At 38.5% G+C, this 14,346-nt stretch overlaps 1 protein-coding gene across 1 annotated transcript; it reads left to right on the top strand.

The window, feature by feature from the left end:
- Positions 1-316: 316 nt before the first annotated feature.
- On the top strand, positions 317-10,595 carry LOC149827480 (protein FLUORESCENT IN BLUE LIGHT, chloroplastic-like). The gene is made up of 6 exons (XM_090020330.1): positions 317-546; positions 4,123-4,226; positions 4,315-4,419; positions 7,278-7,443; positions 8,920-9,237; positions 10,028-10,595. Exons 1-6 carry the CDS (start codon positions 366-368, stop codon positions 10,228-10,230), a joined length of 1,077 nt encoding a protein of 358 aa, XP_089876456.1. The 5' UTR covers positions 317-365; the 3' UTR covers positions 10,231-10,595.
- The last annotated feature ends 3,751 nt before the right edge of the window (positions 10,596-14,346 follow it).

Below are 14,346 nucleotides of genomic sequence, written 5' to 3'. Positions count from 1 at the left end.
TAAAAGTCTGAAAGTGTTACTTAGACTTTTGTTGGCACTATTTTAGTTTTTTTTACAAAAGACGTTGCGCTCAGCATAATTGACCTTGTTTGAACACCTAACGAGTGAGCCACTATCAATTTTTTTGTGTGTATATATGTGGGTTGGGCAGGCCCATGTCAAGCTCGTGTCAGCCTGGTTCGGGCCAAGATTAAAGGTGGCCTGGCCCATTAAACGCCTCTAATTGCAATGGCCGCCCCTAGGTCTCGCCAAGTCCCTTGTAAAATGAGGGGTCATTTTCATCAAAAGCCACTTCTTGTTCAAGTTCAAAGCGGGTGGTGTGCCACGCAGAAACCAACTCTCTCCTTAGTCTCCGAGGAAACCCAATGGCGGGTGCCGCCTGTTTTCCCTCGCTTCCCTCGTCCTCATGGGAATTCCCCGCTAGCCCTCTCCGGCGAACGAGTTCTCCGGCTAGAGGTTCCGGCCGATTCCTCTTTCCGCGAAGCCAAACGACGTCAGTCCTGGCGCGGCGTCCTCCTCCAGCGCCCGCGATCTCCCGCTCCTCAGGTCGGCATTCCCTCTCTTGGAGAGAGAGAGAGAGAGAGAGAGAGAGAGAGAGAGAGAGAGAGAGAGAGAGAGAGAGAGAGAGAGGTTCCGTTAGTTCTAGTTTTTATACGGATTATCCGACTTCTAGTTCCTCCGATTTCCAGAAATTCTGATGCTGTATTGTTGACTCTGATTTCTCCTTCTTTTAGCATCGTTTCTGTAGTTGAAATTGCTTGGATAGCGTTGTTCTAGCTCTAAATTTTTCTTCATTTTGCATTTCGAAATAGTTTAAAATTGAAGACTAGGGAATTCGCTTAATAGAATGGGGCTTCGGGGAGATATAGATACCAATAGTCGGATGCTCGCTTCCCTCGTATATCGAAAAGAATGTGTGGTCGATTTGTCAAACAAGCTCAGTGGCCATTTTGGACTAATGAACCAAATAGCACAACCGTTTCAGGTATGGATTTTGCTCCGTTCTAGTCACCTTTGCTTCCGCCTCTGCCCCTATCCGTGTGGAATTAAGAAAGAAATGAAAGGGGGGCCTTGTTAACACAGATGTATTCACTGTGATCTCCTAGGGTACAAGGCCGGTCAAAGAATCCGTTGATCTTGCAACGGAAGCAAAGGAATCAGCAACCGAAGCAAGGATGGCAGCAGCTGTAAAGGCAGTAGATTCTGAAGATCGAGCTCATATCCATATCCCTACGCAGCATCTCTTTCCGTTTTGTCCTCTTCTTCTTCTTAGGGAGAGAACAAAAGAGATCATAGTTCCGTTAGTTCTAGTTTTTATATGAATTATCCGACTTCTAGTTCCTCTGATTTCCAGAAACTCTGATGCTGTGTTTTTTAGTCTGATTTCTCCTTGTTTTAGCATCTTCTCTGTAGGGATAGCGCGGTTCTAGCTCTAATTTTTTCTGCATTTTGCATTTCTAAATAGTTTAAAATTGAATTTTGTCCTGTTCTTATTCTTCTTTTCGTCCCCTATCTTTAGTTGAATTTTCTCCGATCCTTTAGTCGTTAGGCTAGTTTTCCTGCATTTTCTCCATTTTCACTGTGCTTGATGTGCATTTCAGCTTCAGGAATTTTGAATAGCTTATTCTTCTTTTTCTCAATTTCCTTCTTGGTGTTTCATTAGTTGAAATTGCTTAGACGGTGTTGTTCCACCTTACTGCATTTTCATTTTTGCTTTATGCTCGGAAATAGTTTAAAATTGTGTTTATTATTCTTATTCTTCTTTTTGCTCCTTATCTTTAGTTGAATTTTCTCTGATAGAGTAATCACTAGTAGCGATGGCAGTGGACCGGGGGACAACGGGGCTCTGCCCCACCTCGCCCCATTTGGACCGGGGATGAAGGGCATGAAACGGGGATGGAGGCGGGGATGAAGGTTAAAATCTATCCCCGTGCGGGGGATGGAGGCGGTGATGGACTTAAGCTTTTCCCCACCCTGTCCCTGTCCCAATCCCCTCCTAGCCCCACCCCGCCCCCATCCCCAATCCTTTAAGGGATGACTATAGACTAAGGGGAACCAGGGCCCCGCCCTGCCTCACCCCCGTTTGGACCGGGGATGGAGGACATGAAACGGGGATGGAGGCGGGGGTGGAGGTTGAAATCCATCCCCGTGCGGGGATGAAGGTTCGGATTTTGAAACGGGGCGGGGGTGGAGACCTTGTCCCCCGCCCCCACCCCGGTCCACTGCCATCCCTAATCACTGGGCTAGTTTTTCTACATTTCTCTATTTTCACTGTGCTTGATATACATTTCTCTTCAGGAATTTTTAATAGTTTATCCTTCTCCTTTTGCCCGTTTTCCTTCTTCTGTTTCTTTAGTTGATTTTGCTCCAGTTGTTACTTTAGCCTTAGTCTTTGTGCATTTTTCCTGTTCTCAATGTCCTGGTGAATATGTTTCTTTTTCAGTTGGAACCTGATTTTTTTTAGCTTACGCTAATGTGTTCTGCTGAAACCAAATGATAGCTAATCTGTTGTTTCATATTAGAAGTGAAAAATACAAGTTGGAACAAATACAGTTTTGGCTTTTCTGCTCTTGGTTGTGCTTAGGCTTATGACTTTTTCTAGTTGAAATCCTACATTTTTAGGTTATGGCTAACTTTTTTGAACTGATTCAAAAAAATTTACAGAAATTTGCTAAGAATATTCTCCAAACCAATTTAGTAGTGAAAGCTCATGTTTTTTTTTTTTATATTTACACGGAGAAACCACCCCCAGGATCAGAGACCTAGCCGCACTGGCTCTGCCTGCCGTAGTTGCAATCACTGTCCTGGCAGCATAAAACTCTATGGGCTTACCCCTTGCCCCCAGGGAGTCGCCACGCTTCGGCTTGTGCAAGGGGTGATGCTCATGGGATTTAAACCTAGATTGCCTGCAACTGCAAGTAGTGAAAGCTCATGCTTGTAAATTTGTTATTGTTGTGTATGTGTTTTAGTTAAGCTTTAGAATTATATTTTCTTAATAGTTATGTTTTCATTGTGCGTGAGATCTTGATTTCTTATTGGAAGTCTGAAGAGTGAACACTTTTTTATTTTTTCTGGGAACATTGGAAAGTTAACATATAATTTTGTTAAATTTGTGTTTAACATTTGCTACATCAAATTATAAGTGACAGTATATGCTTTTACTTAATTCCACATTACGAATGCATTGAATACCATTTTTTTCTTCTTCTCCATTTTCTGTTATGTTTATCACTAAACACTTGAAACGTGTGAAAATGGTTTTCCTCAATATCTTTCTTTTACTCTCCTATATGTCCTTTGTGTAATCTTCAGTTTTTTAGCCATTCTTTATGAATTTTACTTGAAAATGCCACTGTTTTGGATCAAACATGAAAGCTGGATTGTAAGGAAAACTACCATAACCTTCAGATTGAAGTCCCAGCGGAGGAGTGATTTTTGGCTTCATGCATCTTGTTTATGGAAAAAAAAGAAAAAAGGGTAATATACAAAGTATTCACATTATATGCAGCATCGCTGCATGGTAGGTGTGCAGTGACCTGCTTGACAGCCATCCATCTTGTCATTTCTAAAGTAGAACAAGTCATTCCTGTTAAAGGCCACTGCATGAAAAATGGCCTCATATACAAAAGGCCACCTAACTTTTTGCCTATTTAAAAAAAAAAGCTGCCCAACATTGGGATTATTAAATTTCAGCCCACACTTCATGTGAATGCATTGCAAATGCCCACCTAAGGTATAAAATGGCATTTTTGTGTTTTTTTATTAAACTCATCTCATGTCATCTTTTGGCATTTTGCTAATCAAACCAACAATGATGGCATCTCTAGTCACTTTTTCTGACTAAACAAAGGTTAACTGACTGATTTTACGCCCAAGGATATTTTTGACACATAAATTATAAAAACAGGTGGTTAAATCTTAGAACCAAAGTGTTAGGCAGATTTTGGTAAATAGCTGATAAGTTTGGTGGGTTTTTGTAAATTACTCAAGAAAATTAAAAATTAGAATTGCCTTGTTGCCAATTTTTTATTATCCTGAGCAGGCACTATGGCCTAGAAATGATTGATATTTGGAAATGAGGAAGAGTTATTCTGATACCATTCTTTCTTCCATAATTTTCAGCAAGCACATTCTTTGAAAATTTTGCTACCATTGGTGCCTCTAGGGTTAATTCCTTCTTCAAGTCTAGAGAAGGCCAGGCCCCTATGTCGGAGGGGAAAGCAATGGTAATGCTCTTCTCCAAGTCTTTTGTCAGATCCTGAGTTTGAAACAATGCAAGGTTCTTCTTGCTAGGCAGTAATTCTCAATTTGCAGAATTGGATGATGACCCAACAGGAAAAAGAGGAAAAGCTTGTGCTTGCACTCAAATGCATCCTGGATGCTCCAATGGTCATTGTGGTACGTGACTTCTTTCATCAGGTATGATGGTGAGTCTCATGTTTTGACTTTTATCATTTTGACTGCTAGCTGATTCTGTTAAAGCTGTTAGAAGAGAATGATTCTCACTAGCTTCATAATATGGTATTCTGTTGTGCATATGTCGCATGCACAACAAAATACCATATTATGACATATGACATTTCTGTGATAGCTAAATATTTCTGGGAAAGCGGTTCAACTGAAATAAAAAAAAATGATGGCCCAAAGTCTAGAAAATAATTGTCAAAAGGTATTTTTCTTGGAGATGGGGTTGTTGAACTGTTAGATGCAGGAAATAACTACCCTGGCTAGGTACTTATATGATGACCTGGTAAATTCTGGTCACACTTGTGTCAATCTAATTATACACAAGCTTCTTTGAGCTATGATCTGTGTTAAGTATGAACTGACGACCCGATTGAGTATAAATGCATACTCTAAAATCATGTATAAATCATCAGAGTTGGGTTTGAGCTCCTATATGCCTGACCCACATAACCTCAAATTAAATTTTAATCAGCCTATACATAACTGAGTTGAATTCAGATGTACCCAAAGAGGTATTCACCTCATTGACAGGACTACCTGGAGAGAAAGGGCCATAGGATTGGGTGTCTCCAAGAGGACAAAGATATCAGTAAACAGATTAATTTGATCTCTCTTATGGTCCTACTCTTATAGAAGGCTTACAACAAGTTGCAAGGAGTTCCACTTTGTAGCTCTATTAAGAGACTCGTACTCTAACCAATATGTCATGGATGAATTAAGCAATACATTGCAAAAGAAAACCTGCAAGAGTTGTGTACTCTATGTCACATGGGTGCGGGTGCGGGTGCGGGTGCGGGTGCGGGGATTCGGCACTTCCAAAAAACCCGGGTGCGGGGGTGCGGCAGGGGCAAAAATGTAATAAGTAATAAGTAATATATATATATATATAAAGGGGGTTGGGGAATAGGCGGGGTTTTTTTTTAAAAAGGGGGTTGGGGAATAGGCGGGTTTTTTTTTTTAAACTTTGCAGCTGTCAGGCAACTGCTGTCAGCAGCTGACAGGCAGCTGCTGACAGCAGCTGTGCGTGAAAACTGAAAAACTTACTTTATGCTAGTCTGTCAGCAGCTGACAGACTAGCATAAAGTTTTTTAAAAAAAAATTCGAAGCCCATTTGGGCAATTTTTTTTTTTTTAAAAATGGACATTAATGATCCTGGGTGCGGTCAACGCACCCAGGATCGAGTTGACCGCACCCGGTGCGGCACCCGCACCCGCACCCGCGTCGAGTCGCGTCGACGCGGGTGCGGCACCCTCCTAGCCGAATCCCTGTGACATAGTGTGTACTATGTCACATAGGTGTGGATGCGGCGATGCGGCACTTTAAAAAAACTTGGTTGCGGGGGTGGTATATATATATATATATTTATAATTTGTTACAGTTTTATGTTAACACCACATGTATGTGTGTGTATTTATGTATTTATATATATAGTATAGATAGAACTGACTTGGTTAGGGTTAACTGAATCTACTTTTAGACAGAAATGGACCTCAGTGTGGTTGACTTCACCGGACGCAAGGGAAGTCGTGTCCAAGTGTCACACCTGAAGCTGTTTCCAAGTGTCGCACCCACATGGGTGCTGGTGCGACGCGGGTGTGGTGCCCTGTTAGAAGAGTCCGTGTTACATAGGTTGTGTATCTATCTTGCAAAACCTTAATGAAAGTGGTGGCTCATAATCAATCTATGGCCGATCCAGGGTTACCGAGAACACTATAGGAGGATGGAAAAGACATTTCCCAGGAAACCGTTTCAGAAATGAGAAACACTGCATTTTCGAAACATTTGGGGAAACACATTTCCCACCCTGAGGGAAACACATTTCCCACCCTGAGGGAAACACATTTCCCATTCTATGGGAAACATGATTCCTATACTACCTAAGCTATCCTAAACTATGTGTACATTCTAACACTCCCCCTTAAACCTATGGTTGTAAGACAGAAAGTTTGTTAAACAAGAAATGAAATCGAGGAGATGAAAAAGCCTCAATAAAAATATCTATTAAGGCAATGAGATGATTTTCTTCACAAACAAAGTGGCCATACATTTCAATATAGTAATGTACTTGGTGTAGCTATGGAAAATATGGTTCATTGCAATGTAGATTGCATTTTTGTTGTCACCAAATAGCTTGGATGACTTTATTTGGTGAATTCTCATGTCGTCAAGAAGCTTTTATAGCCGCACAATTTCCGAAGTGGTAGTGGCCATCGCCCTGTACTTTACCTTGGTTGAGGACAATGAAACCTTTTGTTGTTTCTTGTATCTTCATGGTATCAGTGAGTCACTTAGAAAAACACAAAAACTAATGGTTAAGTGTCTTTCATTTGGATCCACGCTCCAATCAGCATTGACATAAGCAATCAAATCCAAAGATGAAGATGACAAGACGAACCCACTTGAGATAGAATTTTTAATATATCTAATTGTTCTTAGAGCAACATACATGTGAACAATGATAGGTGCATGTTGGAATTGACTGACTGAATGTACTTCATGCACACTATATGGGCAAAAAGTCTTTGCAATTTCGTTTGGCTTTTAAGATTTCATTTTTTAACCTTTTTCTTCTTTTGTTATGCTAAGAAGTTATTAGTACATCAACTAAACTTTTTTTCTGAAAAAGTGCATGAACTGAAGCATTTAGGCAATATTTTTTTTTTTAATGTTATAGATGATCACTTACCAACCAACAAATTTAAGAAGTCGTCAGCTTGAACTAGTCTGAATTGTCAAGTCTTCTTTATGTTCAAATTATATTTTAAGGGTTGTTGTACATGGCCTAGTGGTTTCATAATCAATTTCTGCAGAGAATGGCATCGTGCAGTTTCCAACTAGAGAGCTTCATGGCAACTGTTGCTTGGGCACTCATCATGCCTTCTGAAGCTCTGGCGGAGTCATGTGAAAACAACAATAGCTCTCTGTTAAACATGCCTCTGTTGTTCATCATTGCACTTATAGGGGCTACTGTTGGAGGTAACATACTTTCATTCTCTCTTGCAGATGCGGGTTGTCAGTTCATGTTAGTTATTAAAAAAGGATACAGTGCATACATCTATCGGTATTCAGATATTGCATACACTGCACACCGCCACCCCCCTTTCGTCTCCTCCCTTTTGCTCCCCAGCCCCCACCCTCTTCACCATCGGCGTCTAGTACATTCTCTCTCTCTCTCTCTCTCTCTCCCTTCTTCTTCTTCTTTTTCTTCTTCCCTTCCTCTGCTGCCACTTCTTCTTTTTCTTCCCTCCTTTTTCTTCTTCTTTTCCTCTTCTACCGCTTCTTCTTTCCTCCTTTCTTCTTCTTCTTCTTCCTCTTCCTCTGTTCTTCTTCTTTTTCTTCCTCTGTGCAATTAATTGGCTGTGCATGTGATTATGTATGTACATGTAATTGACTGTGTATGTGTTGGTTTGTGTAAAGATTGTGCATATCAAATTGTGAATGTTAGTTTGTGTCATTATTTGAAAATAACTTTTTGATAGGTGGATATGCATGTAATTGACTGTGTATTTGTAGGTTTGTACATGCACATAACTATATAAAGATTGTGTATGTACATGTAATCTATTGTGTATGTGTGGGTTTGTGGTTTTGTATATAAAGATTGCTAATGTGAATTTGTGACTTTTAGTTTGTGTCATTAGATCATGGAAATTAAAAATAAGTGTTTTTGTTGGTGAGACTAAGTATAGTTAATTAGATATGCATTATTACGTGTTCTAGTGATTGAAAAATTAGCTAGATATACATTAACTTTTGGTTGTTAATGCTAATATGAATTATATGACGATGGCTTGATGTTGAGAAATCTAATTGTTAGTGATTTTGTTACTTAATTTTTCATTGAATGCTCATATTTTATTTGTTAGATACTTAGGTAGATCAAGTTGTTGCATTCATGTTACTCTCATATTTTTCTGTATTTATTTGATATTTCCTATTTCTCATTGGTTGTTGCTTCATGAATAAACCATTTATTTATTTATTTGTATTTATAGATATTTTTTAAAGTTTTAAAAATATATTTTTGAGGCTTACGCTTTACGCATCAAGGCTTACGCCTTGCTTCATATTTGGTGGAGCGCTTCGCTACGCCTCAACACTTTTCACAACAATGATTATCATTGTTATTGATATTATGTGGATATGTTTTGATATTATCTTGATCTTGCTAGCTGGCAATCCAATTCTGTAGAATAAGAATCTATTTTAAATTGTCTGTTCAGCCTCATTGATGCTTTTCTTCCCTTCATTTTTTGTGCATTTCCTCAATTTGCTTGTATTATTTCATCTTTGTGTAAAAAATTATATTAGAGCATTACTAGGTAACAACAACAATATGCTGAAGCCTAAGACAGGTGATTTGTACCCATTCATACATATTTTGCTACCCATTTGAGATTTAGTTTTATTGAAATTCATGCTTAATGCTTATTGTGATTTTGTTGTTTATAGGCTTGCTTGCACGACAAAGAAAAGGAGAACTGGAGCATTTAAATGACCAGCTTCGCCAGATCAATGTAGCATTACGAAGGCAAGCTAAGATAGAGTCCTATGCACCCAACCTGAGTTATGCACCGGTCCAGAAAATAGCAGAAAGTGATATTATTATTGATACAGAGAAGCAAGAACTGATTTCAGTATTAAAGACTGGGAAAAACTATCTTCGCCATCAAAATCCAGAGAAGGCATTTGATGAATTTAAGTCTGCTCTTGAGCTTGCCCAAAGACTAGGGGATCCAGTAGAGGAAAAAAAAGCAGCTCGAGGCTTAGGTTTGGTTCTTACTAGTTAAATGTGGTACAACTTTTTTGGTCTTTTTTAACTGTCAAGTTTCACCACTTACTAACATAGTCCTGTAGCTGCAAGATTTTACTGTTTCATTGTGGAAATTATGATTGTTCCCTCTTCTTGGAGATTTCAAAACGAAGGAGTTTTTTCAATTTAATGTAGACAAACCACTGCAATGGTTTGGACATCCTGTTACGAGCCGAGAGGTGTCACATTGACTGTCGACCTGAGTCAGTGTCTGCAGTGTAAAGCTCCATGAGTACTCCCTCCCTGCTCATTGGGGATAGTTTCCCATTTGTCTTAGGCCCTGAGGTAAAGGACGCATACTCCGGGTATCGAACTCTTGACCTCCTTCAAGTTGAAAGCCTTAAACTGATCCACCTAGTCAGGTGTGCAGAGCCCTTGTGGGCCCAAACAAGGGAATTTCTGTTGGTTTCTGCAATTGGTTTGTTTAATGAGCCATCTTTGGGACTTCAGATTTTCAGGACCCTAAAGAACTCGTGTTTCTTCCAAAATGAAAAGGTAGCGTAGAATGTTTGCAAAGATCACTTCATTACAAAGAATCAAAATGCTCATCTTCATTCTTGCAAATTGTGGACTCCATTCATATTAACTCTCATGGAGTTCTTATTGCTTGTTATAAATGTATTTCCAAATCCTAGAATTTCAGAATCACCGTTATTGGGGAATTAGGGTTAATTTTATACAGTTGTTTTCCATTTTGTGTTTCTTTTCAGATTTCTCTCTAACTTTCTGGATTTCATTGTAATTCAGGAGCATCCTTGCAGAGGCAGGGGAAGTTCCGAGAAGCAATCAAATACCATTCTATGGTTTTGTCAATCTCAAAGCGGTCAGGTGAGGAATCTGGAAACATAGAATCCTATGGAGCCATTGCAGATTGTTATACAGAACTTGGTGATCTTGAGCATGCAGGTAGATTCTATGATCAGTACATATCCAGACTAGAGAAAGATTAGTGCAACTAGGGCAGATGTTACTTTGGCATTATATTCTTCTGAAATTTGAGTAGAGCTCTTGAAATTTTGCTATGCTAACCATTGGCATACACATCTTCGGTACACTAGTATCTTGAGTGCTCAGATGTATCCTACTGGAATACAAATGGAGCTTCTGAAACTTTGCTATCTTAAGCATGTAGTCCAGTTTTGTATTTTGAAAGTTTCTAGGGCAACCGATTGGCATGCACAACTTAGACATATAGTCTAGTTTTGTATTTTGAACCTTTGCCATAGAAGTCTCTTGATTGTGTAATTGATGGGAGCCAAGTTTTCTGAAAGTGTGATTTTTTTAAAAATTAATTAAGAGAAGTATTTCTTAATATTATGACATTATCCCGATGCAAAGATAGGAATGATCTTATCTCATGGCCAAACAGTACTCATGTTTTATGCTCTAAAACAATAATTTTCTTAATACTTAAAATGAACAAAGTGGTATACATCAATCGGTGATCTAATTACCTTTGTGAGGAATGTTGCATTTGTGTTTTAACTATTCCTTGATCATTTTCTTGTCTACATCACCTTGCTCCAAAATGATGGCTGGCATCACGGAGTTTTCTTTATCCTTCGTAGAATGCTAATATAATCAATTTACTAAAATGTCACCTGCCAATCTTTTTTTACCGGGGACATTTTGTTGATTACTTAGTAGTCAAGGAGCCGTCCACCATCCATATTTTGGCTCGCTGCTTTGTGCATTCTATTCTTTAATAGCAGTTGTATAAGGACACACGAGAAGAAAATTAATTCACCTAAAACTTGCTTACAGACTCGGTTGATAGAAGTTTGCATTGTAGATGCGACCTCTTCTGGTTAGCTGCCAGCTTCTTCCTGGTGGTTTGCCTGGTAGGTGTTCTTTGCGGGCTAGAGCACTCATCCCGGAGAGTTTACTATCTAGGAGGGGAAGCCCATTAAGAGGTCCCTGTTCTTAGGCAGGTTCCTCATCATTAGAAAAAAATACAAAAGAAAAAATGAAAAAAAATGGTGGGTGGGGAGGAAACTATCTGCTGCTTTAAGGGCAGTGATCTATTCTTAGCCATTCATGGAAATTTTGTATTGACAGGTTTGAGGGCAATGCATAAAGTCTAATAGCGCCCATGAGTTGATTGGTAAAGTATTTTTTGGATGCTTTGTCCAAATGCTCAAGAATACTCAAATAATAGGTGCATAGACTCATTTTGATTTTAAGCATGGATAGATACAACAGAAAATGATTGTACTATCTAGGAATTTTGCTGCATTCACTCAAATACCTACTAATTGGTCAAAATTCTTTGCCTATCTAAAAACATCAATTCTCAGCTCTTTTTGGATCATTTTGTCCTTAGGTGTTTTGTATGAACGTGCCACTTTCATACCAAGATGATGCCAATCTTCTACCTAAAGTGGATTCATACTTTTATGAGAAATATCAATGATGTCAGGATGATAGAAGATCAACTATTAAACACAACTGAGAAGATATACGTCTATTAGTCTTGGATATGATGGTATTTAATGGGAGGTTAACAAATTTATTGGATCGTTCTAAATTCGTTCATTCGTTTATATGAGGTCAACAACTATTAAATGTGTAATTGATGAAATGTGCATCTATTAGTTTCGGATGTAGGGGTGTCAACGGGTCGGGTTTACCTGGACCTAACTCGTACCAAACCCTATGGAGTTAGGGTATGGTGATAAATAAGAAGACCCGATTAAGACCTGGGTCCAGACCCGAAGGTTTGATTAATACATGAATTTAGGTATAGCTTGTGGAATTTTATATTAGACCTGCGCTTAACCCGAGTTTTGATTAAGACCTACAATTCTTCAATGTAAAAATGATAAAAAAATATTGTTTTACCGGGTATGGCCCAGGTTTAGTTCATGTAGTTCTTATCGGGTTCAAATATGGTTTCTCTTATAGTGGGTCTGATTAAACACGAGTTCGGTTTGGTTCCTCCTGGGTATGAACCAAACCCAACCCGTTGACACCCTTACTCGTATGTGATGATATTTAATAGGATGTTAGCATATTCGTTTGATCATTCTGAATTCACTCACTCATTTATAGGTGATCGACAACTATTAACACATAACTAAAGAGATGTGTATTTATTAGTTTCAAATGTGATGATATTTAATTGGAGGTTAGTGGATTCACTTGATTGTTCTTAATTCACTTGTTCATAGGAGGCCAATAGTTATTAAATGCGTAGCTGAGGAGATGTATATATATTAGTCTCAAATGTTATGGTATTTAGTAAGATGTTAGCAGATTCATTTGATTGTTCTAAATTCACTCACTCATTCATAGGAGGTCAACAACTATTAAACGTGTAGCTGATAAGATGTACATCTATTAGTCTCGGAGATATGCATGTAAACGTGATGTTATATATATGCTAACCTTTAGACAAAGACATTCCTTACTATAACTTTCATAGATGCTTAGGGTTTTATTGTGTGGTGGGTTTGTGGTCTCAATCCTCAGTCTAATTATTGATGTTGATTTTTTCAATCCCTAACGTTCCTCTTATTGGAAGGGCCATCGATGTACCTATGCAACATTTGTCTCTCTTTCAATACTCTGATAACACATCATTGATGAGTTTTTTGTCGATAATCACATCTTCTACATATTTTTTAAATGGATTTTTTCTTAATCAGCTAATTATCATTTCCCACGTTGCTTCTTCCTCAATGACACCCTTCGACCCAGGTTCCCTAACATTAGTTGGTTAAAAAATCATGAGGAAAATGCTTATATGTCTGTCGAAGGGTAGAGTCCAACAAAAGCCTTGATTGCTCCATCTAATGCACCTGAAAGTTAGGTTATTATTTTGTTTTTATATTTAATGTTCTTCATGAGTGAACATTCAAACCAATGAGCATTGCAAAAACATTTTTCATTTGCAAGTTGTGCCTTCTATTCCTTCAAAAATCGCTAAACAATGATTGTTTCATCATATGTTGATGTTCCTATGAAATTAAGTGGATTTAAAGGTGGACTATGCCATGACCATATGCATAAGTGTCTTATCTGCTACACAAAAAATGTAGCTACTCTAAACAAATCCCAAGTGTTTTAAGATCCGACACGAAGAAATTTACTATCGTAAGGGAATGTTCCAAGGAAATGAGGGATAATAGCTTAGTTAAAGCTTTCAAGGCGCATTTAAACGTTGAGGCCTCAACGAATGTGGACCTTGAGGCCTGTCTCCATATGGCAGCAAGTGAAGACACATCTTGTGCTTCTGAGTTGTTGAAGAATGTGGAGCGGTCACATGAAAAGAGCGAAGTAGTTGAACAAGAACAAGTGTATGATGGAGGTCTTGATGAAAATATGTTTGGAGACACTAGAGAAGTATGTGGTGCTCTTGAGCTTGAGAAAACATTGGTTGGTACTTTTACTCAACAAGAGGACACTTCAATGCACACAAGTGCACCAAAGGTTAGAAGAATGAAAAATAAGCCATTTAGTTTAAGGAAGCATATTCGTGAAGAGGAACCAGAATCATTAATACATTTGTTCTGCTGGACTGGTATCCATGATTAGTACCAAAATTTGATTGAGAATCAAAAGATTCTATTGGATGCTATGCACTTTAGATAGTTTTTAAAAGTTAAGTTGTGGAGGATCCTTCATCCTCTTGTAGATGCCATTGCACATCTTTGGAATTCGATGATCAACACCTTCCAATTCTCTGAATTTGAGTACGTTACATGCATAACAAGATTAAAGTATCATGGAAATCCTGTCAATGCTTCAAGGTTTGGTAATTTTAAACACGTGTCAAATTTTATTGAAAACAACCGATAATGCATTTGAGGGTAATAAGATTAAGTTGTCATGGTTGAGTGACATATATGACATTGAGAGGTGTGGAAAAGGGTGTAGCCATAATTAGGAAACCAACGATTTAATGTGGTGTAAGCAAAGAAATGAAGTTGAGGGCCTTCTTGCGCTATTTTTTGAGAATTTGCATATTCATCAACAGTTAAAAGGCGATTAATGCATCATGCATCATATTTTTGGTTAATCTGGACACGATTGGTGACTATGCTTGGGAGAATAGTTGGGTTGAC

This window comes from Nuphar pumila, chromosome 10 (assembly GCF_984573655.1).
Source record: "Nuphar pumila chromosome 10, dmNupPumi1.hap1.1, whole genome shotgun sequence".
In the NCBI taxonomy this organism is placed as follows: Eukaryota; Viridiplantae; Streptophyta; class Magnoliopsida; order Nymphaeales; family Nymphaeaceae; genus Nuphar; species Nuphar pumila.
This window is presented reverse-complemented; position numbering and strand designations above follow the sequence as displayed.